This window comes from Amblyomma americanum, chromosome 11, assembly GCF_052857255.1.
Source record: "Amblyomma americanum isolate KBUSLIRL-KWMA chromosome 11, ASM5285725v1, whole genome shotgun sequence".
NCBI lineage: Eukaryota > Metazoa > Arthropoda > Arachnida > Ixodida > Ixodidae > Amblyomma > Amblyomma americanum.
In genome coordinates, this window is record NC_135507.1 from 75,205,321 (window position 1) to 75,232,104 (window position 26,784).

At 49.3% G+C, this 26,784-nt stretch overlaps 1 protein-coding gene across 1 annotated transcript in view; it reads right to left on the reverse strand.

Moving 5' to 3' along the window:
- LOC144111033 (uncharacterized) overlaps positions 1-26,784 on the reverse strand; it is an 82,469-nt gene that overhangs the window by 16,297 nt on the left and 39,388 nt on the right. The window contains exons 7-10 of the mRNA XM_077644127.1: positions 16,816-16,971; positions 14,890-15,045; positions 9,502-9,753; positions 1,169-1,379 (exon numbers count right to left, since the gene is read on the reverse strand). Coding sequence (XP_077500253.1) covers positions 1,169-1,379; positions 9,502-9,753; positions 14,890-15,045; positions 16,816-16,971 — 775 coding nt within the window. The remainder of the gene's footprint in view (positions 1-1,168; positions 1,380-9,501; positions 9,754-14,889; positions 15,046-16,815; positions 16,972-26,784) is intronic.

A 26,784-nucleotide genomic window follows, 5' to 3' on the forward strand; every position in this document is an offset into this window, starting at 1 on the left:
ATGTGCGTTTCAGTCTCTGCATGTTAAGTAGACGTCACATGCACCTCGAAAATTATGATTTGAACGATGCACCAGAAATACATATGGCTGCTCCCACACTACAAAGTGCGTAGCACCACCATGCCAGCGACATGTCTTTCTGGTCAGACTTCATCTAAAACCGCTGTGACTTCGTGGGAGCTGTGCCTGTACTAGGAATTCATATCATAAAAGAAAAATGAGAAACGAAAACACAATGTTCGCCTGCAACGCGAATGCGCCAGTGGTGCACCTTCCGCAGCAAGAAGCGGCCCACCTGGTGACAGCGTGACGCTCGCTCCTGGCTTGCTCGGTGTTGTTGCACTCAATGTGCTCCTCACTGAAGCCGCGGTGGAAAGTGCTGTCGAACTAGCAGCCGAGGATTACAAAAATTTCTAATCTTGTAACCGCCTGCACATTAACTTCATGCTGGTACGCACGTACAACTGAATTTCCTAACGCCTTTGTCAGTGAAGCGGCGGAAAAACGGGCCAGGCGAACCACCTCGCACCAACGGCTGCAGGTAGCACGCATGGAGTCTGAGCCTAAACCACTGGCAGAACTGTCATTACAGGCTGTCATGCGCATGTCTCCATCTTGATTCCAGTCTGGAACCAACTCGGTTGACGTGGCATCTGCCAATAAAGTGCTCCGCCATTGTCGCTCATTCTGGACTGTTCCCACCGGTTGTCACCCGAAGCAGGTCGGGCATGACTATCATATAATCGAGACTTTTAATGCATTATTCCCATACGAAATTCTTAGAGCCTGCACCAATTTGTCGTAAAATGCAGGTTGTCATATTAGTGGGGGATGCATAATCGGGGTTCCACTGTATAAAACTCAAAAGCAAACCCTGTAGCTCGAAGAGTTTTGACATACTGTACAAAGCATCGGGCACCATATATGCACGTGGCATTTGAACTGCCAAACATTTTCTGTTATTGAAACTAATTTTGATGGGATATAAAATAGCCACGTCAAGCAGATCGGGTGCTTGATAAAGCAAATTGGCTCTGATGTAGAAGGCAACAGGCAGGAGCTGAGCAATTATATGCCACAAGGTACAAGGACACACGAAGGGATGCACACATGAATATACAGTATAACGAGGCAAGCGGGCAAGGTGCCGGCGCTTAGACACACGCACCGTTAGTCACAGCCTGCCACTCCTCATGCTCGTAGGCAGCCATGTTGCGCCACAGGGGACGATACAGAGGCTGGGCGTACTGGGCAATGGCCCTGTTCAGGGACCTGGCCTGAGTGGGCGCATGGTGTGACCAGCGGCCGCTCTGGAACTTGTGCAGCAACCGCCGGTACAGCCGCAGGCACGTTTCCCGGTCCACAATCTCGCTGTCACACTGCACAGTGCGTTTCCAGGGTTTGATACCTGGCAAGACTTCTGGCCACATGTTTCTCGCCTCTCAGGCACTCAGTGCAGTACCCGCAGATGGATTGTTGCACTGCACACATGATGCGCCATCATTTTTCTTTCTTCTATCCCTGAATAAAGGTGCCTGCAAACAGCTCATGGATGCCCTCCACGAGATGGTTTGGACATCACCGAACACAGAGGCTCTATGCTTTGTTACAAATGCCCTCACCTCCAACCGACTGCTGTAGAGAGAATGGAATGCAACCCTGTGCATCAACTGCTCCTGGCCTTAAGAAAACATCCAGATGTTTTCTTTGTTCCAGCGACCATAAAGTTATGAGATTAATCGCACTAACACATGTTTAACCACAAGGTCCTCGTTACAAAGAACTATGGGGACACTTTAGTTACGTTAAGAGTGGAATGCGATAGCATTAGATTGCAGGTTTGTCGCAGCAGCTTCTGTTGCAACTTGCAAGTGTGTTTGCATCAGTTTCTCTGCATCTGTTGGTCTGTCAACGGCCATATTCAGACTGCTACACTCAAATCTTGTTATAACAAACAGGCAAAAAAATTGCAAAATATTACGTACAGCCGAAATGCAATGTAATACTTTGTCAGAAGTGCACACAAGAGCAGTGCAATTTAGTCAGTGAAGAGAAGGCAACTCAGGCGATCCTTACTAGAGAAACGAAAAAACCTTTTTATGCATTTCATTGATGTTTCGAAGGCACTCGCAGAGATTTCGAAGAGTGCAAAAAACCGAGCACTAGTTATGTTGGCTTTCCCACACAGCACCGCAAGCAGGCAGTGCCGACACAGGTTAAAGGGCAGCCAAGGTGAATTTCCCGCAATACAGCCGTCTCGCGTGGAAAGCGGTAAGCCATAGTGAAGCTGCCACCACTTTCACTAACTCCGTGACAACTGGCATAAGGGCAGGGTGGACACTGCAAGGCTTCAACAGTCCCTACCGCTGCTTCCAAAGGGGCTGTCACAGGTGCGAGAGGCTTAATGCTTGTTGACGCCTGGCTTAAAACCCTCCACGCTGCTCTATATTTCGTGGCACTGCTGGCGAGCACGAGATAAATGCTTGAGCCTAAACCGAACGCTTGCCACACCACCATCAGTCATTCTTGTAGTGCGACAAAGCCTGCAATCCAAGCAAGCACCACCTGGCACAAGGTAGTCCGATATATCCAATTTATGGTTAACCGCGCCTGACATATACGGTGGAAACGGCATGTGTTTACAAAAAATATTTAGGAGTTCAATAAAGCCAATATTTTTGTAATATCCATGAGCTGCAGGAGCAGGTATCCGCTATGCTGACACCATAAACGGCCCCGGGTTGCTCCTGATGTGAACTTTAATGCTATCTAGAAACTAGGTTGCTCACAACCCGGTGGGCAGGTTGTTGTGACTTTACTAGGTCACGTGACCTCTCTCGACTAGTCACTGGTTTAATCACCACCTTCCAGAGTGGGCAGATTGTGCTGACGTTGCAAGGCCACGTGACCATTCTTGATCAATCAGCGAATTTCATGACACCAGACATCAGGGGGTTTCGGTGTGACTACAACACTAATGCTATCGCATAAAAAAAACACCCTTTCAGCTCTGCCCCAGTGCAAAGAAATAAAAAGGGTGGATGCACTACACCCCTCTAGACAGTCTGAATTATGCCTGCATCATCATCCTCAAGGCTCATGCTCACCTGCGCGGCTTTCTCAATGGACAGCAGTGGGTGGCATATTTTTGGCGCAAGGGCAACTTGCACCACAAGTAATAAGGGCCCTTAAGTAAAAACCACCGGCCGCAAGGGCAGACTGTCTATTGATGCGTATAGGTGAAGACGAGAGTAGCCGGTTATGACATCAGGCAGCTATGACATGGTTATGCCATCATCAGGCAGCTTCGCCCTCCCGCCATTGCATTTTAACACGATAGCAGTAGGGAGCTCGTGTTGCAGGAAATCCGGTGGCGGCAGCGTTGACTGTGAGCGAAATGTCCAATGAAAATCCCCAGAGAAGCAACACAGAAGGTAGGTGGTGCAGCTAGGTCATGCGACCTTTAGGCGTCATCACAGCCTGATCACCAGATTGTGAGCAAACTGCCCACTGTGGCAGGCGGCCGTTAAATTAATGATTGGTCATGAGATGTTGCTGGAAAGAGCAACCTGGATTACGCAAGTACCACCACCAGTGGCAGCACTTGCCATCGCAGGGCAGTGGCACATCACTTAAGGGGGGACACAGCGCTTTCGGGCTGAAAATTCGTGAAGAAAATGGGTTTTTCAATATTGTCATATACGGATTCACGAGGTCATTTTGCATCTGACGTGGAATTTTTGAAAAGAAATATCCAGCATTTGCTTGGTAATAGCCATTTAAATTTACAAAGGCGCATGACTTGCCTTTTAAACTGAGGTCAAATCATGCCTCGCCATCGCTCGGTACCTAAGCGCTCCCCCGACGCCTTTTTGGTCACGTTCGAAAGCTCGCGGCTGCAGCTTTCTTTAAATCAGTAAGCAACGCTAGGATTTTTCCATTCGCGGACAAAATGACCACAAAGAAAACTTGCGTGCCGCGTTGTCATTGGTTAGAAAAGCCATTTGATCAAAATGGAGCTCTGCGATTTTGTAGGCCTCGGGTTAGGCTTGTCTGCTCAAGAAGTGCAGCGCCATTTTGAGAGAGTGCCACGCGGCGCGTGTGGATGAAGTATCCCTCGTTTCATCGGTTTGGCGCCCGGAAACGGAGAAAACGCAAAAGGCACAAGGAGCCAGGACTATCGCAGCCTCCGCAGACCGAAGGTCAAATGCGGATGGCGCGGATGGTGCGCTGCCAACCGTGAAGCGCGTCGCAGACCCGCACCGTCAACGACAAATCGCTAGTGCCGTTGCCAGCTCCGCTCCCGAGCAAAAATGAAGAAAACGCTGTTCGTATTGACACTGGAATTGACACAGCCTCAGCAGGGCAAAGGTCGAAGTCAAAGTGTTGTTGGAGCGCTGCCAACTGCGTCGTGAACAACCGCGAAGCACATCGCGGACCCACGCTGTGGACAACGGCACACCTCCAGTGCCGTCGCCGGCTCTACTCCCGGGCAAAAACGATGTGCAGCTCGAGTTACGCCAGCCGCATATGCAATGATGCTGGGACTATGACTGATAGCAATGTGGTTGAAACAAGTGCCTGTGAACGAGTGATACTTCATTTTGAATTGACGCTAGCAACAACGTGAAAGACGAGCATTTCGTCGCGTCTGTTTCTGAGGCTCCACCAAGAAGTGAAAGTTATCTGTAGGCATCATTAAGATGGCAAAAAGGCGACAGAGAGATGAAATGCATCCTGATTATGCCCCTGGTGTATTCCTATGAGTTTGAAGTTGTTTCTGTCGCATAAAGATGGTTGGAAACGTTTTTTGTCGTTTTCTCAGAACACCAATTTTGACAGATTTGCAATAGTGCAGGGATGATATCCCTGGTTCTAGGTGGGCTAGCTTCACAATCCTTTCTGTGTTGGAAAGATGAACTCACAGAGTGAAATAAGACTAAATCAAGACCAACTGCCAATCAGCATAATTTTAAAACAATACATTTCGTCTGAGCCGCTATATTGAATTTTCCTTGGTAAAGCTTAATGTGCTATAACTTCTGTTCAAATGTGCCTAAAACAACCATTTTTGTCTTAATGCACTCCATGGACATTCTAGATCATGTCTATAGGCACCCTGCAGATGTAACTCCGGCGCCGACGCGGGCGCCTCTAGCGGCGGCCCGAGCGTCCCTTGGGGGCCGCAGCGAGCAAGCGCGCCGACCGAGTAGCATCGCTGTTTCCTTAATTCCTAATTAATGACATGCTGAATAAAGAATATAAATTACTCAAACCTCTCGGGAAAGTTAAGTCGTTTGAAAATCATTCTGCCTCCGCTTTCTTGTAATTGATAACAGTGAAAGCTTTCTCCTTTTCTGGGCCATCCAAAAAGTTCTAGTTCCTTTTCAGAGCATTCGGAAGCCGCTGGGGCGACTTCGTCGTTGGGTAGTGCCTCTGCGCGAAGCATGTCAGTCAACGGACATTTGATGTCCGCGAAAAACCTTATCACATGGCCGACATCAATGATTTTCGCACGCACTGAAAAGTAAAATAAGATTACATTAATGTACATTCGCAAATATCATCAAGGGATCTTGCTTTCGGAACGAGTGGGGTGATTGCATTTGAGAGCGTGACCAAAACAAGTTACCGTTTTCCTTTCTCGGCCCATGAACTTTGGACAGTTTCGGGTAAGTTTTGCGCGATGACGGAAGGCCCCAGGCTCGCGGTTGGCTCGTGCAGGAGCTACATTTGTACTGTTGAATGTAGAGAGCAACAGCCGCCGTGTGCTTACATTTTCCCGCCACGCCAGCGCGGCAGTCACAGCTAGCTCTGCGGATTCTTCGGCTTCCGTCGATCTAAAGCACCAGTACAGCGATAAAAAATTGTAAGTCGGCATCTGGAATCTCACATTTGTTTAGAGCACTTGTACAGTGCTTTCGAAGAAACTAAACTTACCTCAAGCGTCACGCGTTTTGTCGCTGCGTTTATTCTTGTCTGCGGTATGCATTTTCCCACGATTTCGGAGCCAGCAGCAAGCACAGCTTCACTGACGTCATAGACGTGGCCCGCTTGCAGTAGTAGTTGACCCTTTTTTAGGTTTGCACCACGAAAAAAAGCGTCAACGTCTTGAAGTTCAAGGAAACCCGTCGATAAAACAAGGGGCACGCCGTTTACCGCCATACCGCTGCACCGCGTGAGGCGCGTCGTCTGCTGCAGCTATCCCCCGGCGAACGCAAAAGCGGCTACGCGGTGGCGCTTCACGACAACCGAAGGTGGTGGCGCCTGGCGGATGCAGGGTGCCTATAAGTGAACTTCACCATGGCATTTACTGTTACAAAATTACCTGCATGTTCCAAACAAAAACTGCACAATATCTTGAGAACAACTTGTTTCACAGAAAAACAAAACACATATTTGAAATCAGCATATTGAAATATGTAAACAGGGTAAGTTTCATGAGTATCTATCAAAAAATAAGAAAAATAGTTCTAAGAGGCGTGTCCCCTCTTAACCACTGCACCACGAGTGGTGTGAGGACTCCCAGGGATCTATGAACGTTAAGTAGAAAATGCCAAATTCCGCATATATTGGCATTAACCCATCAGCTACAGTTAAACCTGGATGTAACGAGCATCCATATAGCGAATCTCTCGATATTACGAAGTTTCTCAATTCTCGAACGCAGTCCCCATTGAAACGCATGTATTTAAGGGCTCCATGTAACAAAGGTGTTGCGGCAGTCGACCTTGATATAACGAACTGGCTACGCGTCTATCTGTTAGCTAGTGCTGAGTTACCCACATTTGGCAGAACCACGTGAAAGTCTTGTGACGATAAAGCATAAAATGACATGAGAGGTACGCCGATCACAATGAGCAACGCAGTGCTCCAGCGCCATCGGCGTATTTCCAACGCTCTTTTGGAACGACATACCACGTAGCGTTACAACAGTTCATGCTCAGAAGCAGCGAAAAATATTAGGGCATAGCAAAAAGAAAAACGAAATGAACAGTGCGCGGCCATCGCCGCCGCGCAGTTGCATGCGTGATTCTGGCGCCGGTAGCTCTCGCGCATTGGGAGCAGGAACAGTGAAGAGGGCTGGAAACGCAAGGTGAAGAGTCCATTTCCTGGGGCAACAGCGAGGGGAAGACGGAGAGGGAACATGTGGGTAGCCTCCGTGGTTGGTCTACAAAGGCGGCGTGGCCGCGTGCGTTCTCCTCAAGCTAGTCTGCGATGCCTGCACCTCCACCACCCTCCCCACCTCACTCGTAGTGGCGTTGGGCGAGCCGTGGCGGAGGTGGTGGCGGCTGCTGCTGCAGTGGCACTGTCAGCACGATCGTGAACCTGGATGTAACGAAAAATCTCGGATTTCAAAAATTTCATTATAACCAGGTTTCACGGTATCTTGTCATACACATAAGACGGAGCTTAAATGTCCACTCCAATTTTTTTTTGTGCTTCCCTGCGGGATGGCATCGCGGCACGCATCAACTCAAAGCATCAAACTCCCAATGATGCAATCACAATCACAAAGAAAGTAGCCTGAAGCCAGTGGAGATCAAAAGCAAAAAAGTGGTGTTCCAACCTCCCTCCACACTCGCACGCAGCCTGAATGACCAGTGACAAAACGAACTGCAAACGGTCCCGTAGTTTCCGATTCCGGCATGACGCACGTCCTGGCAATTATTGGAATTGGAAATTGGAAGTTTGCCATGCGCTACCTACCGCTCGTCCGAGGAAGCGACTGCCAGTGCAAATGAGCAGTGTAAATGGTGTGTAATTCGAATTTTCTTTGGCAGACTTGACTTACATATGAATTAACTTCTTTTTGATGCATGGAGCCCCATGCATCCTCCAGGAAAATGCCACCGGCACGGGGCGCATGTACTACCTGGCGCACATCCAAAACTACCGTAAAAACCGGATTGGTCAGACCGGAATATAGGTCGACCCCCAAACTAACCAATTCTAAAAATGAATCTTTTTCAATGGAAAAAGTACCAAGACACCCTTAACTTGAAATAAATGTGACTCGACAGATGGCACAATGGTGACAATTTTTATTTTCATTTAAATGCTGCTTGTAGGCACACCCGGCCAATTTTTTAACAGTATTGCCGCCCATCGACCCGCGTGTTTGTTTCTGACACACAGAAGTATGGCACTATAGAGCAAAGCCCTTCCTCTTCATGAATCGCCGCACCCAGGATGGCGAGCCCTTGAATTGCGCCCTCGTGAGTCTAGAGGCACGCGCGATCTCTACCGCTTTCACGCGGATGCATTCAGCAGTCACAGGCAGCGATCTTGCACGCAGCACAACCTTTCCTTCCAATTCTGGATATGCTGTGGTCCACCCATGAAATAATGTTTTCTTCTGGTTGCTGCAAGTTGTAATACGCAGCTTCTGCCTCCGCCAGTACTGAATGCTCTTTTCGGTTACTCCAAATTCGCGCTGTGCCACCAGGTTCCGTGAGCTTCCGAGTACTCAATCGCGTTTTTCTTGAAGGTGACGGTAAATTGCCGTCGGCTTCCGCTCGTTTTGAAACAAAATGCGAAAAAGCAGCCTTTAACCAAAATAGCTTTGCAACAACGAAAACGCAAAATAGCGGTGCTTCGCTACGCCAGCCATGCCGTGCTGTTGCTGATGGCAATGGTGATGGAGGCTACTGACTTCAGCTGCCCATTGCTGCAAGATTTCCAGTTTTTCCGCCAATGACTGGTATATAAGACAGGGGTCGACTTTTCGCATGGTTTTTTGAAAAAAAGTATGACCTATATTCCGGTTTTTACGGTACCTTAGACACTGCAAATAGGTTGGCTCCACATATAGGTCGACTGCGAATTTCAGGTTAGGAAGGTCAACCTTACCCTCTAACCATGGCACACTACTCAAAGGAACGGCGCAGGCGGCCCACAGACAGTCCTCTACACAGCAATCACTGCAGAACCATAGGGGTGTTACAAGCTCAGGCCTGCCTCAGCGACATAATTAGGTGTGAAAAATGAAACCACACAAAGCACAAACACATAATTCAGGGAAGCTGTGAGTTCACTTCGACTAATCGGAAGAGAGGGGCTAGAAGAACCACTCTTGACCAAATCTTAACGTCCGACTCCCCTTCTGCAACGAACAACATCCATTACATATTCCTCCCCAAGAAATGCACACCAAGCGATTTTATGCCTCACTGTTCTCCAGACAAACAAAGTGCGTCCCTCCATCTTGCACCCTCACCTAGCATGACGCACAAGACTTTGGGAAAGACCAACCACCTAGCCACTTAAGAGATATGAATACACCAACACTTCCCAAACTATCCCACCCTCACCACAGATTGTCAGACTACAAGACCTGAATGTAGGGAGTGTCCTGATATTACGGCTATCGCATAAGTTCATCACCACTCTTGTCTACTCACTTTTCATCACTTCCCCTTTACCAGCAAAGAGCCATCTCCCACTCCCTGAATCAGCAACCTGTACAAGAGAAAAAGCTGCGCAAAAACGCAAACAAACCTTGACCAGCTTCAAGGCAACCTCTCTCTGTGTTGATGTGTTGATCATGCGACAAATGCGCCGGTACACGTTTATCCGCCGGTCCATTGCCGTCGTTAGCATACGGGGAACCTCGGCCACCACAGAATCAGGTGTTGTATAGAGCTTTTCCAAGTCAGCGGCTGTCACTTTGTCCTTGCCCACCATTTGTGACAACCGTCTGTAGCGTGTCAGCACAGAGTGCGACGTCCGCCAGGGCATGCCCTTGGCCACCTGCACATGGAAGGATAGAAATTAAAAATCTGAGAATGACTTGATGATGCTGTCATTAGAACAATAAGAGGTAACTTACATCTGATTTCCCTTCCGAGATGAGCCTAACAAATTATAGATTGCTACCAGATCTGGTTGCATTTTGCAGATAATTAGCAAAAAAAGCTTTGTCACGTTTAATGACAAAAGGTTGGAAAAGCAACAGCATACAACACCACAAGATCCCACCTTGGTAGTAAGTTATTCACACGGTGATAAAGTTTAGCTATGCAAGCTTATGAACTGTAGCTTATGAACAAGGTGTAGAATCAAGCCTACATTTAACAACCGAACTGAATCTTTGTGTACACAGACTAAGAACAATCCAAGCCAATGAGACCTACAGAATCCAGATTAGGGCTACGGCACCAAGTCTCCAAACAAGCATATGTCAGCATGAGTGCTTTCTGTCGTTACAGCAAGCAGACATTTCATTTTATTTATTTTTCCCTTAAAGGAGCTGAGACATGAAATGTTGAGGCTATAAGCTTGTTATAGGCTTCCTCTGTATGTAAGGTCACCGATGGCAAAGTATTGGATTCAACAAACGATTAAAAAATATTTTAATTCAGCTGCAAAAAGCCCCAAAATGCTCTTTCTCATAATCGAGACCCACTGCTAGCGCTATAGTTGGTGACGTAGAACTGTGGAACTATATCAGTGAATAGTAATGATATGACGGCACAGTAACATGACGTACTATGTACGGCGACACGGAGCATAAAGATACAATCGCTGACTGAATTTTCGGACTCGACAGGACCTTGAAAATGGTCCAAATGATCTAACAGTCCAAAAAATCCGTGAACTTCAAATAACCTAATCTTTGTCTGAAGAACCAGCTTTAAAAATCGCAACGTTCACCACTCCTCACGTTCTGCTTGCGAGCGACAATACAGTGCAGTCCACTTATAACGATATCGAGAAAGACGAAAAATATGATCGTTATAACCGATGATCGCTATATCTGGACTGGTTATAAAAATAAAAAAATAAAAAACGCGGAACATACCTTTGCAGCTCCGAACTTGAATTCGCTACTTGCTCTAAAGAATAGATGATGTAGAAAGTAGGCTGTGAAAAACAAACTTTATTTCTAGCGCCAGTAACCGTGTCAAGGGTTAGGCGCGCCGAAATAGTCCGAAATCTGCACTTGCTTTTGCGGCAGCTTCAGATTCACAACCGCGGTGTGCATGGATTCCAGCTGCTGCGCGAACACTGGCGGCAATCCTTTCGCATGCATAAAATCAATTAAGGAGTTGATCGACGACAGTGCACTTTGCGTGGACATCGTGGTCGGGGTCAAGGTGCCACTGTCAATCTCGTTGTCACTGTTGCTGCTGCCGTCGCCACCGTCGCACAACTTTGCCGTTTGTCGAGATAGCACATCTTCGGCGATTGCCTCGTCGGTGACCTCATCGCAGAACGAGGCAGCACTGTCTGCAGTCAAAAACTCCTCCATCGACGCACCACCTGTGTCACCAGTAGGAACGAGCTCCCAGAGCTCGGTTATGTCAGGGGCTTCCACCATGTTGGTCTCAGTGGGTTGGGGAAGTTCGTCCTGACGCACAAAGCCCGCCTTTTTGAAGCAGTTGTATATGGTTGACTGCTTTACTTCATACCATGCACCGTAAACGAAGTGCACGGCTTTCAAAAGGCTGATCTTCAGGTCAGGGGGCCCGTCTGCATGACCCGACGTGCCAGGAGCTGCGCGGTCAATGGCTAAAATTAGCCACTCCAGCATGCGCCGCCGATACAGGATTTTAAAGTTGGCGATCACGCCGGAGTCCAACGGCTGAAGGCCTGCCGTAGTATTTGAAGGCAGAAACATCAATTCGACAGATGTTAGCTTCGGGTTAACGCTGTGTGCACTACAGTTGTCAAGTAGCAACACTACTTTTCTTCCTTGGCCTTCAATTAAACTGTCGAACTCGAGCAGCCATTATTCGAACAGGTCGCGGGTCATCCACGCCTTCTTGTTACTGCGATAGCGGACCGGGATGTACTAATTCTAAAAGCACGTTGGCTTCTTTGATCGCCCGATCATGAAAGGCTTGAGACGATGGCTCCCGTCCATGCTAACGCACAGCAACACGGTCACCCTAAGTTTCGAGTGCTTCCCGCCGGGGCATCGATCTCCTTTAAGAGCGTGAGTCTTCGACGGCAACATTTGAAAAAACAGAGCAGTTTCGTCGCAATTATATATGCCCGTCTCCGCATAGCGCTCCAGCACGCCGGGCAGCTTTGTCTGCAGCCACTGCTGCTTTGCCTCTGTGTCCAAAGACGCCGCTTCCCCCACCACGTTTTTGTAAACGATTTCGTGCCGCTCTTTAAAGCGCTGAATCCAGCCTCCCCCAGGCTCAAAATTTGACCGTCCCAGAAGAAAAGAGAAGTTTTTCGCTTTGGTGGCAAGTACTGGCCCACTAATAGGCACATTATGCGCGCGGGTTGTGATGAACCACCGGTAAAGCGCCTCTTAAACATCGGCGTACAAAGGGTCTCTAACCCTTTTCCGCTGATCGGCATGGCCGCTGACAGCTCCTGCCTTCACAATCGCGGTGCTTTTGGTTTTCAAGATGGTTGATATCGTTACATGGCTGCCAGCCGAAGAATGATACGAGATGACTGATGGAAATGAGATGGTTTAATGGCCGCTGGCCTAGCGCGAGCGCTCCGTCTCGGGCCACTGCCAACTTCGTCTTCTTCGTCACACTACCCGGGGCCACCGAGCGATCGTCCAGATCGGTGACAAAGAGACGCGCGAAGTGGTGATGAGCTTGAGAGAATGGCGGGACAGGAAGCAGAAAGTGGTAAGGTGCTGGATGCCACGATGAAGGACATGGCTGAATGATTCTTGGCCCGCGAAGCTTCCTGCCGTAGGTCACCAGGAGCCGGCGGCCGGGGCTCCAGGACGCGCCGAACGGCATGGGCAGCGGAACGGTGTCGTCACGTGTGGGCAGCGTCTCGGGTCGGTGGGGTCGGGTCCTTGCAGCAGCTTCAGTTCATCGTGTCGAGTGGTCTGGGCGGTGGACGGGGTGGGGGAACAACGGAGAGATTGGTTCGGGTCAGAAAGGCTGGGGCACGGCCGGGCGACGCAGACCAAGGACTCACGGCCGACGACGACGGCTGACGCATGCGCCGAAGCTCCCGGACCAGGATGGGGATGTACCCCGCACCTCCACCAAATGTTACGTGACTGCCAGCCGAAGAATGAGACGAGATGACTGATGGAAATGAGATGGTTTAATGGCCGCTGGCCTAGCGCGAGCACTCCGTCTCGTGCCACTGCCAACTTCGTCTTCGTCACAATATCGTCGACTGGGCGAGCTCATACTTCTTCACGAGAGCGCTCACCTTGAAGCCGCGTCGAGAGTCCTGCAAAATATCCATCTTCGTGTCAAGCGACACAGCTTTACGCTTTGTCAGCGCCATCTTTGAACTGGGTTGTACCGTTGGTTGCACGCTGCTTCGGAGGCGTCAGCCTACTATCGCGAGAGAGAGAGACAGGGTGTGGCACGGGCGCCACCGCGCCGCTTTGCTTGTCGCTTTTTTTTCTTTCTCTCTCTTTCGGAGCGACTGTGACCGACGCGCATGAAGCAGCTAGCGCCATTTTGTGGCGCGCTGCGCCTACCCAAGTACTCTCCGGTGCGCAGGCGGCGCGGGACGCGCAGCGTCGTAATGGCAGAAGATACGAACTTACGGAGGTAAACATCGCCTCGTCTCGACATCGTTCATTTCAGGGAACTAAGCAACGCAAATGTTACGATTATTTTGCACGGAAAAAGCCATCTGGACGGCAATATTTTGATCGTTATATCTGATATGCGGTGAATAACCTATCGTTATAAATGGTTTTTTTCCCCATAGACCTAATGCATAAAATGACACTCTCATGTCGACCCATCGTTATAACCGATATATCGTTATATGTGGTATCGTTATAAGTGGACTGCACTGTATTAGACTGTCTCTGGACCAGTCATGCTTTCCACACCACCTCGTGTCATGATACCAGACAAAGCAACATGACCCCAGGTCATGCCGGAAATGAAAGCACGCACCACGCGAAGCAAGAAGTCAGATTCCATGGGCAACGACGCTCACGATGACCGAGAGGGGTAACCCAGGGGACAACCCCTCTCCTATCTGTCCACATCAGGAGTGGCATCATCCAAGCTACGCGCTCTTTGTAAGCCATAATTATGGCAACGACGAGCATGCCACTATCTCAAGTGGTAACGATAAAGTACAAATCGCCAAGCCTATCCAAGCCAGTCTGTCCGAGTGACTCAGTTCCAATCCAAGCTGGGGCATTTCACAGCAGCGGAGAACCAGTTAGCTGTGACAGTGACACCCACTCCTGTATATATTAGGCCGAAAAATGAGCTTAGGCTTTCATTTGAAAAACGGTCCCCACAGCATTGCTGGCATTTATAATAGTCTGAAAAATCAACTTATTGGGCTCCACAGAGTCTCCACAGAGTTTCATATATTGGCCGTGAGAATTTACACTTTCCTATAAAGCGTGTGACGGTTCCTCAGCGAAGTCCAAAATATCGTGCAAGTCCGAATTATTGGAGTCCAAAAAATTGGCCGACTACTGTATGCGTCAAAACTACAACTGCATCTTCTCCTGACAGCCAGCTAGGGTGGCAAGGAAGATGTCTGAAGTAAAATACAGAAAAAAGCTTTGTTCGAAGATTCTGGAGTTTTTACAGCCACAAAAAATGTGGTTTACCGTGATCCCGTCTTTGCACACTTCACATGGAGGTACACCCTTTGTCAAAAGCTTAGAGCCTAAGGAGATTTGCTTCGGACCCGTGCCGTGTGGCTTGTTAAGCATCCTCAGCATCCCAAACCACTTGACGGTAAAAGGACCCCTGGTCCTTTCCCTCCAAAGGTTATGAGTTCCACTAATGCTACAAAGACCCTACTACACGGCTTAGAAGCAAGCGTCATTGGGCTCTAAACTTTTGAAAAAGGCTGTATGTGCCGTTTTGTGTGCATAAAACTGTGTGCAAGGCAAGCGCAAGTAGGAATTCACCACACGGTTATAGTAAGCCTCTCTTGCTCCAGATGCACTGTTGCTGCCCCTACCTGAGCCCAGCATCCTAGGCCATGCTTGTCCACCAGCTCCACCAGGGCCTTGTCCTCTGAGGGGGTGTAGGGCCCTGAGACGGTGTCACACGCAAAGCTGCTGATGTAGTGCTCCCGGCACTGATGTTTGGTTCGGCCCGGCAGGAGGGTGGCCACCTGGAAGAAGACAGCAGCAGTTGTGATGTCTTACCGGGACACCAACTCACAGAAATCAAAACCAAAACTGCCCCGTGGTTTTGGTGCAGACACTGTGCCATATGTAGTACAGTTGCAAAGCAATTATTCGATCTCAGAAGGAGCCAAAAAATGGCCTGGATAATCAAACAATTTGAAAAATGGCTTGAAAAATCACAACTCTTGTCACTTCGTCATGTTACACCTGCAAGCGACAATATTCACTTGCACCCGAATCGATGCTATATTCTGGTCATATCCATACTGCAAAAGTCCGCATTCCAGACTAAGTCAGCAATGCTAAATTGGGCAATGCAGTCGCGAGTCAAGCCGCCAACTGTGCCACGAACCAATTCCACGCCAGCACACTACGCCGTATGCCCTTTGCTGCCCAAAGTGAGTGCAGAGTCCGCAAAATTTCAAATCGCGAAAATCGACACTCCCCATGTCCTGCCTACAAGCGATAATAATAGATGGCATGTGAGCCATAGCCATGTACTCGTCGTCTCCGTGCCCTCGCATGTCGCGATACCAGACAGTGCGACGCAGCCGCAAGTCATGCCCCGAACAAATGCACCTGCCGCGAGAAGCAAGAACAGTCAGTTTTGCATGGGACAACGATGTTCGCGAAGACCGAGAGGTAACCGACAGGAACACGTGAGCTGAATCCAGCCCAGCGCCTCGGAATGCACTCGACACCCCTTTTAGATCATTTGCTGCCCCACACCGCGAGTGGTGTTATCCAAGCCACGGCGGACGCTGCAGCTGTCCCGTTGCGCCATATTCAATGTGACCCCGCGCTTTATCTCGATAGCAACGGAAAATGTCCCATTATCTCGAATAGGAACAATGGAGAAGAAATAGCCAAACCTATGAAAGCCAGTCCATCCGATTCCCTCCGTCAGCGCCCACCACCCGCCAAGTCCATTTAAATCCAAGATGGCACTTTTCAGGGCGGCGGAGAACGAGTTGGTTGTGACAGCGATGCCCGCACATCTATACTAGGTCCAAATAACGAGCTTTCGGTTGAAAAATGATCTCTACAATATTGTTGGCATCTGTTTTAGCCCGAAAAATCAAATTTTACACCCCACAAAGTTCAAAATATCGGTCGTTGAAAGGTACAGGTTTCTAGGAGGTGCACGACAGTTCCTCAGCTAAGTTCAAATTATTGAAGTCCGAAAAATCGGTCGGCTACTGTAATTCCTTTCAATCTGCAATGACTCAAGGCAAGGCTCTGCCACTTGAGAACTGCAGCACTAAACCTAAACCATTTGCCACCCGGCACGACTAAAGCCCAAGCTGATAAGAGAAAACCTCTCCCTGCAGTCTAATTAAGCAACCACCATCAGAAAAACAAACTCGCTGAAAATTTACCGCTGCTCTAGTGCGAACACCAGCGAGAGCTGAGGTGCTGAGAAATGCCGATGCCGGACAGAGTTTAGTAACTCAGGGTAGGGATCTGGAATGTTGTGTTTATACTGCTACACTTGCGCTAGCACCGCTTGTAAGCTCCAGTGAATGCCTCGTGATGTCAACTGTGTTCACATTAATCCAGTTAACGAAATTTGTGCCAATCAGCATAGCGCTTATTCATGACATCATGCGTGACATCACTGCATTCCAGCCAATCAGCATGGTGAGTTGTCATAACATCGTGTGTGTCGTCAATGACCAATCAACATGATGCGTCATATGGCAATGACAACGTGGCCTGAACAGCTGTCGTAAAAAATGTACAACAAGGCCTGCCTTGCTCCAGCCCTCCGGTCCATAGAGCTTGACAGCAATAAGGAGCATCATGTCTTCTTCAGCTGCCCAACGGCCGCGCACTATGTGTGGGTCCATGGAACGGTAGTAGCGGTTCATCACCTGCTTCTTGGATCGGGTACCCATGAAGTGCGCCACCTGCAGCAAGTCAGCAACAACAATCGACTGAAGCACAAGAAAGGAAACTGTGAGTTTCGCCAACTAAACACGGTGATTCAGGGTCAAATGTTAAATGTGGTGTATTAAAACACTACCAAAGCTACACTGAAAGCAGCCACAATCCACCAAAATCAAGAAAAGCCACCAAGACAGCAACACACTGACAAAACAAAACACAAACGCTTCACAGGCACAGGGCTGACTGGTGAACAGAGCAAATTCGCACTACAAAGTGCCTTTGCACCATGCACAAAAAGCTAGCTTTGTAACCTCTCCGAGTGCTTAAACATGTCCGTGTCATCCTCCTGAAAGTACAAAAAATCATGTGGGTGCCATTGCGTTGTCTATGGATGCAGTAGCAGTCAGAGAAAAAAAAAGCAGCAAAGTTCTGGAGCACTGTGTGCGATGTGCGCGACGTGTGTCGAGAGCTCTGCCGCTACAGAGCATTCAGCCTGCATAGTTTGTCATCAGGCATTAAAAATGCACGCCTGCATCAAATACGTATTTCTGTGGTGCACAGAACAAATTATGAAGCAAGTACGAAAACACGAGTAAGTATAGTCGAGCCCACATATAACAATCCCACTTAAGACAAATTTTCGCTTATACCGAACGAGACCTGCGCGACCGTCAAAATATACATTGTTCCAATGGCACAAAACCACACGTATAACGAACGTCATTAAGCCCTGCTGATCGGTTACAGCGAACGGACAGCATAAACCCGGCGCCATGATGCGAGGTAGCCTGACTCCGACCCCTTCGTGCACCCGGCGCGCGCGATGTTTCCTTTAGCCTTAACCCAAGCAAACTGCCGGACCAGTTTTGTACCGCTCTCTGAAGCGAGCTCCCCTTTCCACGCCGACGCGCCTTTCCCGCCCCTCCTCGCAACTCCGCTCCCCTCTTCTCACTCTTGCAAATCCGTGCGTAGCCTCCGCAATCAACCGCGCCGCCACCGGTGGCAATCCACGGAGGCCATGCTCCGTGAAGCAAGCTTTCCATGGGAGCCATGAGGTGGCTGCACTGACGCTCACGGACGCCCCTCATTGATCTCTCTGCTGGCGTTGTGCGTCTGTGTTTGTATCTTTAGCTTGATTGCGCGCCTATGCACGTTGCATGTCTACCCCGTCGCGCGCTTTTGTCGATCTTCTTGTTTATCATGTTGCAGTGCAGGCGTTTCGTTCGCCTCATTCAAATCTCGGGCCCTGGTTGTAATTCGAGATGGTGGACGGGAACATCGTGCCCATTTGACATTGTAATCAGCGGTAGAGGTGATGAAAGTGGCCAGGGCAAAGGTGACGGCCACTGGCGTGCGAAACTGCTTCCGCAAAACTGGCTTCGTCGACACGGTGTCTGATGCAAAGCCTGATGCTTCGGAAGATGGCCAGCCCGGTGGCGATTTATGGCAGCGCGTCGTTGACTCCGAAATGGGGGGTCATAACAATGGTTGTAATGATTTTATTTGTGCCGATGACGACGCCGATACCATGGAACCATGCACGGACAACGGCATCGTTTCTGAAGTGCAGGACGAGAGTGACGCTGAGGAATCGGATGAGAATGAAACTTCGGAGCCAGTACCCATAAGCACGCCTCTAGCAATGTGCTACATAGAAAGCGTAAGGCAACTTGTCTATGCCAAGGGCCTCAGTGATAGCACGCTTCTGCTTTAAATAAACTGGAAACCTCCCTCATCGGATCTGTGCTGCATAAACAGACGTCCATTACGGGCTTTTTCACAAAGAAAAAATTTGTGTTTTGACAAGCAACTGTCTTTAAAGCTGTGGTCCACATACTACAACTTCGGGATATAACGAACGGACGCCGCGTGACGCTCATGTTCGTTATAAGTGGGCTCGACTGTACTGTGTTTGAATCAATCAACCTAACCGTGTGGCCATCACAATACATTTAGCGTTCAGTGAGCATTCGGGAAGGGGTGACAGTTTTTGTGACTGTGTGTCACTGAATGTCTCCTTTGCGGACTTGGAAGCTTGTTTCCTTGCTGCGAGCTGCTCTGCCGTTCTCCCTGCGGACGCTTGAGTGCACCGCAGCGGTGCCCCACTGTACATGTGGTGTTTGCACATTAGTGGCATTGATCTGTGTGGTCGCACTGAAATAGCACAGGAACTAGCCGTATGACCGATAAAAGCAAATGAATTGGTCAAGTGGGACAATCCACCATGAGCTCAATTTGGTCGTTGGAACCACCTCACTTTCATTTGTAGCTCGGGCGCTCAAGTGCTATATAAGTCGGTAACGTTTCGCCAGGCTTCCCAGAATTATCGTATACCATGGATTTTCTTAACATCATGGCTAAGCACGTTCATAATTTGCGGCTTGTAACACATGCTAGCCTCCGAGGGTTTGAGACAGTGGATTGAGAAAACCAAATCAGACCTGCTATCTGTACAGGTATTCCCAAATAATCGCACAAAGGCCAGGCATGCAGATAAAGAGTTGATACCAATGCTCGCTGCATTATTGAATCCTGCCTCGTTTTGCAGAATTCTAACAACTTTAGTGATTTGAGAAAATCGCGTGCAAAGTTCTTGCGCTCACCGGAGGTACTTGCCCCTGTAGCAGACAAGGCCTGCAAAAGCTATCGCTTGTGTACACAACAGCCTCGCTGAATGTTGCAGGATAATAAACTTGATCACTGCAAATTACGTCTTTAATTACGGTGTCGTGCAACGTTAACAAAGAGCCATCTGGCTGCTGCTCCGATACGCACCCTCTGCCATGTCGCCTTGCGTGGCAGCCCGAAAGTGGCGTTTCTCTCAGCGTTCAATAGTTGGACCCACAGCGCTTTTAAAATGGCGGCATTCAAATTCATTTCATGTTCTACAGGTCTACAGACCACTTCCTGCAAGGCTGCTTCCCGCAAGACTGCCTCACGAAAGAGTGCCTCATGTAAGAGTGCCTCATGTAAGAGTGCCTCACGTAAGAGAGCCTCTGCAAGAAGCCTCCGCAAGAAGGCCTCTGCAAGGCTTATGCAAGATGCCCTCCGTAAGACTGCTTCACGTAAGACTGCCTCCCATAAGACCACTTTCTGCAAAACAACTTCCCTGCAAACATGCCTCCACACACCTGTTCTTGCTTGGCTCGAGTGTGCCGCACAGATGCACGGCGTGTACTGTTATCACCATGGTTTGAGGTCACTGTGAAAGTTTGCCTTAAATGAACATGTGAAGCTGTTCTTCTTAACCAAACTTTTGTTTTACACCCAGTCATTGGGGAACCAACCAAATGCTCTCATGTTGTTCTCAACTGAGTTCATCTTAAAGGAAGTCCACTGCACAGTAGACACCCATTAAGGCGAACTCTGTTAATAAGAATTCTCGGATAAGGTGAGAAATTAGAGACTATTTTAGTGGTTTCCATAAGATTGTAAAAAAAAATCTGTTTAAGACAAACTGTTCGACATGTGTTAAGACCAACTTTTGTAGCCACCCCGTGCAACATACTCGCAGGGCGCCTATGCAGCTCTGTTGAGGAAAGAAAACTATATATATTGCGCTAAGCAAGAAAGTGCACTCCCACAGGACCCATTCCGAGCATCTTCAAACAAAAGTGTGGGGAAGCCATCTTGTAGGAAAGCTTTCTTGCTGGTGTGGAAAGGGCAGGACACCTTTGTGCCTATGCCAGAGAGCTGACATGGTGAGATCTTGGTACTGTGCGCAGCACGTCACATGCCACGTGTTTGCTGACTTGGGGCTTGAAAGTTCTGAAGCTGCACATATACAAGTGATGCAGCATCGAAACATGCATTATCGCCCCACAGAGATGGCCAGATACCAGCGCCGGGCGCATTGCCTGCGGCGAACCAGGCAGCAGCGTGTTGTGCCTGCTGAGCTGGTTGTTACTATGCTGCAGAAGGAGGGAGACAAGGGAGAGAGACACGGCTACCCTGCTAGGCACCTCTGAGGCACTCTGAGCTGGATGGAAAGCAAAAATCAGAAAAAAACACAGCCATGCCAAGACAGGGGCAAGAGCCTCGTCAAGCTACTATGATACAGTAGAGTCTCGGTGATATGAACCTCACGCGGTCGCAAAAAAATTTCTATCATCCGAAATTTTGTATTATCCAAACGAACAAAATTCGTATGCAGAAGCATGAAAAATGCATTCACACAGATCTGATTACGGCTGGCGAGATTTATTCACTGCCGAGCGGCCACAGCTCACTACTCGCGGTGCGTACAGCGCGACTACCGATCGCGACTTTGGCGATATGCGGGCCGCGCACCACCGCTCACTACAGTTAAACCTGGATGTAACGAACCTCTATGCAACGAATTCCTGAATTTAACGAAGTTTTTGAATTCTGCAACGCCGCCGCCATTGAAACCCATGTATTTTTGACCTCGATGTAACGAACGCGTTGCGGCGGTTAACTTTGATGTAACGAACTCGCAAAGCTGATCAGTCATTACTTTTTGCACTTTTAAGAAAAATTCGGCCGAAGAAATGCACTAGATTAGTGAGTTTTAATACTGTAAGGAGCCAGCAGCTACGCGAACGGCTGGGATCGCTGCGACCGAGCAAAGTTAGCGATGATGATGATGATGGCGGCAGCTAGCGCCGCTCCGTGCCTAATGTAGCAGCCTTTTCAGGCTTTGCTTGTCTAGCACGACACCAGGTGGCATTTGTAGCGGCAGTTGATTTCTTTTGCAGCATTTTTTTTTTGTATGAATGTGAGGGCAAGCATTCTTATTTTTTATTTTCATTTGTTTCAATGACTTAGACACTTTCTGTGTTAGATTAAGTTTAAAAGCAACGCTGAAGGCCGGTTCTTTCACTGCCAGGATGGGGGAAGGGAGAGGGACGACGAGGCGACGCCGCCGCGCTGCATTCGCCATTTTGCGTGTGTCATACGTCTCCGCTTGTAACTGCGTCGTCGGTTGATTGTGATGAGTCCTACTGCCAGAATACAAAAAGTTCTGTCTTTTGAAGACAAACTCGCAATTTTAAATGCAGTCTCTGCGGGCGAGAAGAAGAAGGACATTGCCAACCATTTCAGCATTCCAGCGAGCACCTTATCAACGATTTTGAGTGTGGAACGCAGCATCAGAAACGTAGTGGAGTCCAGAAAAAGCTCGAAGAAAAAACACAAGCTGTCCACATACGCTGATGTGGACAAGGCAGTGTTAGGCCACATTCTCACAGCCGGTTTTTCGCTTCCTCCGTCACCTCTGTCGCCGCTGGAGCCGACGGAGGGGGACGAATTTGGACCGGTTTCCCTCCCAAATCCGGCGGCCAGTGCCGCTGGGCCCTGCTCTACGTTTCCGTCTAGTGGCGGCGACGGAGCCCCACCCCACAAAAAACGTGTCAGTCACAGCGCGAGCTCGCCTCACGTGACCCACGGCTTGCTTGCTGCGAGCGAGAGATGGCGCTGGGAGCGTCACAGCTTCGGTGGTGGCGATGCGTGGGTGCGCGGCTCCCAGTACCGGCCAAGCAAGCCATCGCCACAGGCCGGGCTGCCAGCGTCATGCACCTCCGGGACATGAACGTTTGAGTGCAGTGGGGCCGTGCGGGTGCCCAAGGACCTGCACGTCCTAAACTCCCCGGTGTCTAATAAAGTTTCGACCACCACCACCGGGCACAAGTAAAGAAGCCCCCCCCCCCCCCCCCCTTTTCTTTTCTCCGTCGTTAGATGAAAGTGTCTTGCGCCCCAAAAAGCACCCGCTGCCAAGGAACAGAGAGCGGATTACGGTTTTATTTCATTTGGCAATATACGAGGCGTTCCAGGTAAACGAGTCTCCGATGAGATTAGAGTTTGCATTGGGCGCGGGATATACGATAAGCGAATTTGCATCTGTTGCGCTCAAGTATCACCACTGTTGTGTATTTGGATTTCTCGCGCTACCGGTCAACCCGCAGGCGAGCGTTGACCGCAACCAAGACAGAGTTGGAAGGAAGGAGGGGGGACGTTTTTCCCGGAACCCCACAGAGGTCCCCACCTAGGTCTGAGGGGTCCTCACCGCCGGGCGAGACAGGTTTGGACGCTCACGCGGCGCCGAAGCCCGAGGACGGGGCATACCAACGGCTCTCGAGAAGTGGGCCGGGTTAACGAAACGTAGGTGTACATACAAAAGGGATGCTGACGCACATTCAGAGACAGCAACGACAGGCTGGCGCCGCTTTCCAGATTTTGGGGGGACGCCTGTCAACAGTCGGCACGAAGACGAGTAGTTTGTTACTTGCGGCGGTAGCAGCTCGGTTGAGATCGATAATTGCCGTAATGCTGTGAGCCGCCAGGTCACGGGTTCTCAGGAAGCTGGCAACACGTGAGAGTGTCTTTGATGTATTTTCGTGTTTCTCTTTTTACTTGGTAAGGAAGAGAGTTTGAGTAATACTGTAGAAGTATGGGGCGTGGCACGTAAACCTAGTGGGCCAATCATTTCGAGGGCCCGTTCCCGGAATGCCCTTTTTTAAAAGCAATTTTGATGTTCTTATCGTTCTGAGTATTTTAGGGAGAGGGGTTTGAACCTTGCAGAACCTGCAAGACATGTTATGCAGTTTGTATACAAATCATGGGTTAGTGTGTTGTGATTGTGTGGTGCCAAATGTGGGACAGGCTCCTAGGTTTCAAAACCGGGCTCCGGAGCCTGGAAAATTGTCCTGAGCTAGATTTCGATCCCTTGTGATGACAAGGAGGGAAGATTTTCTCTCAGCCAGTTCCACGTAATCACTCGCCGTTTATTCTGTTGTAAATATGTGAATTCCTGTATAAAGATTCAGTCTGCCTTCCTTCAGTCAAGTGTTGCCTGATCTTGTCTATTATACCGCCTCGGACGGCGGGGCACCTGTTGTGGAGCCCGAAGAACGAACGTCAACTTAGACAAAAACAAAAAAAAACAAAACACGGGCCGTGGACTATGGCAAACAGAGGGAGTTCGGGACGGTAAGGAACTGGGGGACGGAAAGCCTGTTACCAGGTTTAAACCGAAGAGAAGGGGATGGCTGATGAAAAGAACAACCATTCAGGTGAAGAAGACAAAAAGGAGGATAGAGGTGACGGGGCAGATAAGATAAAGAGCAGAAAAACAAACTCAAATAAAAACAATGGAAAGATAGTAAAGAGGATGAAGAAACGCGAGATGAAAAACAACGGTGTAATAAAAAAGCGTATTAATAGGAATAACACTGGAAGAAGAAGTACAGAAAGCTGAGCAAGTTGTTACTACTATCCATGGTAAAACAGCGTGCAAAAACACGAGAACGGAACAAACACGACACGAGCGCTGTGTCGAAGGCCGCCACCAACCCGCCGAGCCGACGGCTTCTAGCCGCTTCCTGCGATGAAAGCTGCGTTGAAACCCCGTTTCCTTGTAGCTAGCTTTTAGGGCCTCATTGCTTCAATTAGCCTATACTGGTAAAATATTCTCCAAACTGTTTTGCTAGCCTAATTCTCGAACGTTAGTATAAAGAACAATCTAGCAAGCCCTGACAAACCATTCCTGTATTGATAACAGAGTTCATTACCCCCTACATATGTTCGATTTTGTTCACGTTGGCCAGAATAATGTGACTGCAGTGTGCGCAGTGCTTTAATAATAGCTTGCTATATTCATATAAATATGTTTTGGTGCTGTACGCGTGGTGTTTCGCTGTAAAAATGTGGAATTGCGCAAAGTTATTCAACTGACTTCTAACTTTTGCCACTGCTTGCGCGATCGCATGTTTGTTCTGCAATAATAGTCAAGCAAAGCAACGCGCAAGCAGACAGACGACTTTCACTGCACCTTCGGCATCTTCTTCGGACTCCGCCACCGCCGTTTTTTGTTTTTGTTTTTTCCACGCGGGAGAAAGGTGGGAGGAGCTAGCACCCGCCCTAACTGGTTTGCCAGTCTCCGGCGCCTATTTCAATTAGAACACCGCGGTTTTCGGCTCCGTCGTTGCCGCGCCGTAGAGGAGGCCGGCTGTGAGAATGTGGCCTTAACGTGGTTTTTGGACGCGAGAGCCAGAAATGTGCCCAGTAATGGCACAAGGTTACTACAACAGAAGGTAAAGAATTTTGCGTGTATCATGGGCCATGACGATTTCAAGGCAAGCAATCGGTGGCTGCAGGGATTCAAGAGCCGGCATGGCGTCATCGGAAGAGTAATCAGCGGCGAATCTGCCTCCGCAGACAGCGATGCTGCTGCTTTGTGGGTGGTTGACAAGCTGCCAGGAATTCTGAGTCGCTTCGAGGCGGCTGAAATCTACAATGCCGACGAGATAGCTCTATTTTATCAAATGCTTTCGAGCCGCACACTAGCGTTAAAAGGCGATGACTGCCATGGCGGAGAGCAGAGCAAGCTCCGCATAACGATTCTGCTTTGCGCCAACCTCGACGGCAAAGACAAAAGAGTCCCGCTAGTTGTCGGCAAAAGTGCCCGTCCCAGGTGTTTTAAGGCAACGAAGCGTATGCCCGTGAAGTATGTGGCGAATTCCAAAGTGTCGATGACTCAGCCAATATTTTCTGAGTGGTTAAAGGAATTTAACCAGGATGTCAAGCGGCAAGGCCGCCAAGTTTGCCTACTGCTGGATAATTGCTCGGCGCACCATGTCGAAGGCCTGCAGCTGTCAAACATCGTACTGCATTACTTTCCGGCCAACTGCATGTCCCTAATACAACCCCTGGACAAAGGGGTCATTAACAGTTTTAAATGCTGTTACCGGCGCCGACTAATCCTGAAGATAATTCTTGACATCCGTCTGGAACGGGAGATGAAGATTGACATTTATCAAGCAGTCGAGATGCTTGCTGCCTCCTGGAAAGAGGTCAGGGCAGAAGTTATCGCGAATTGCTTTTTAAAGGCCGGAATAGCCAAAAACGCACAGGCTGGTGCTGACGAGGAGGAGGAGGAAGACCTTTCTACTCCGTCCGATGTGGCCGAAGTGTGGGACAAGCTATGCACTCACGGTGGTGTACCCGACGACGTTGAACTGAGCGACTTTTTGTCTGCCGACAATGCCGCCGTGGCTACAGAAAAAATGACGGATGCAGCACTAGCTGAAAGCGTGCAAGATCCCGATGGCGGTGATGATGGTGCCTGTGAGGCAGATCCGTGTGACTTCCCTATTGCAAAGGAGGTGATGAACGCAATGGAACTTTTGCACCGTTTCGTTGGCTCACGTGACGATGAAGGAGTTTTAAGCCTGGACTCCATGTACGCGAAAACTCACGCAAACGCAAAGGCGACGGCACGCGAAGCAAAATGCATGTGTCGCTTGCCGTGTCGCTCGGATCTGCACCCACAGAAAATTTCGCTCGTCGCCTGGAAGTCCCCCACGCGACTGGCCAATCAGAGCCCCACAATGCCGTTTTCGGTTTGTCCATGGTTTGTCACGGGTACATCTCACGAAACCCTACCAGCGCGTCGTCTTGGTCATCGCAACCGTCGAGAAAAAATTTGGTTTTGTAGCTGAGAGGCAGACCCACATGATTTAAATAATTAAAACAATCTACTTGTTGGTTGCGGAGGGCTAACAGCATTTGGAGCAGGCTACGCGAGCGGGCGTACTGCAGGGAGAGATGCATGTCAAGCCACGGGTAACGACGCTCGATCCACCGTGCCGCTGCGCTCCACCTGTATATACATGCAGAAACACTCGCGGCGCGCATTCTCACTGGTATATTATAGTTTGCTCACTTACAATCAGATTGCGGCGACAGCTTATGGGAGTGTTTTTACTAAGCCGAAGTGCACAGGCACTGAACGAGAGCACACCTCCGCCGTGAATCCGTGATGGTAACGACGCTCGATCCACCGTGCCGCTGCGCTCCACCTGTATATACATGCA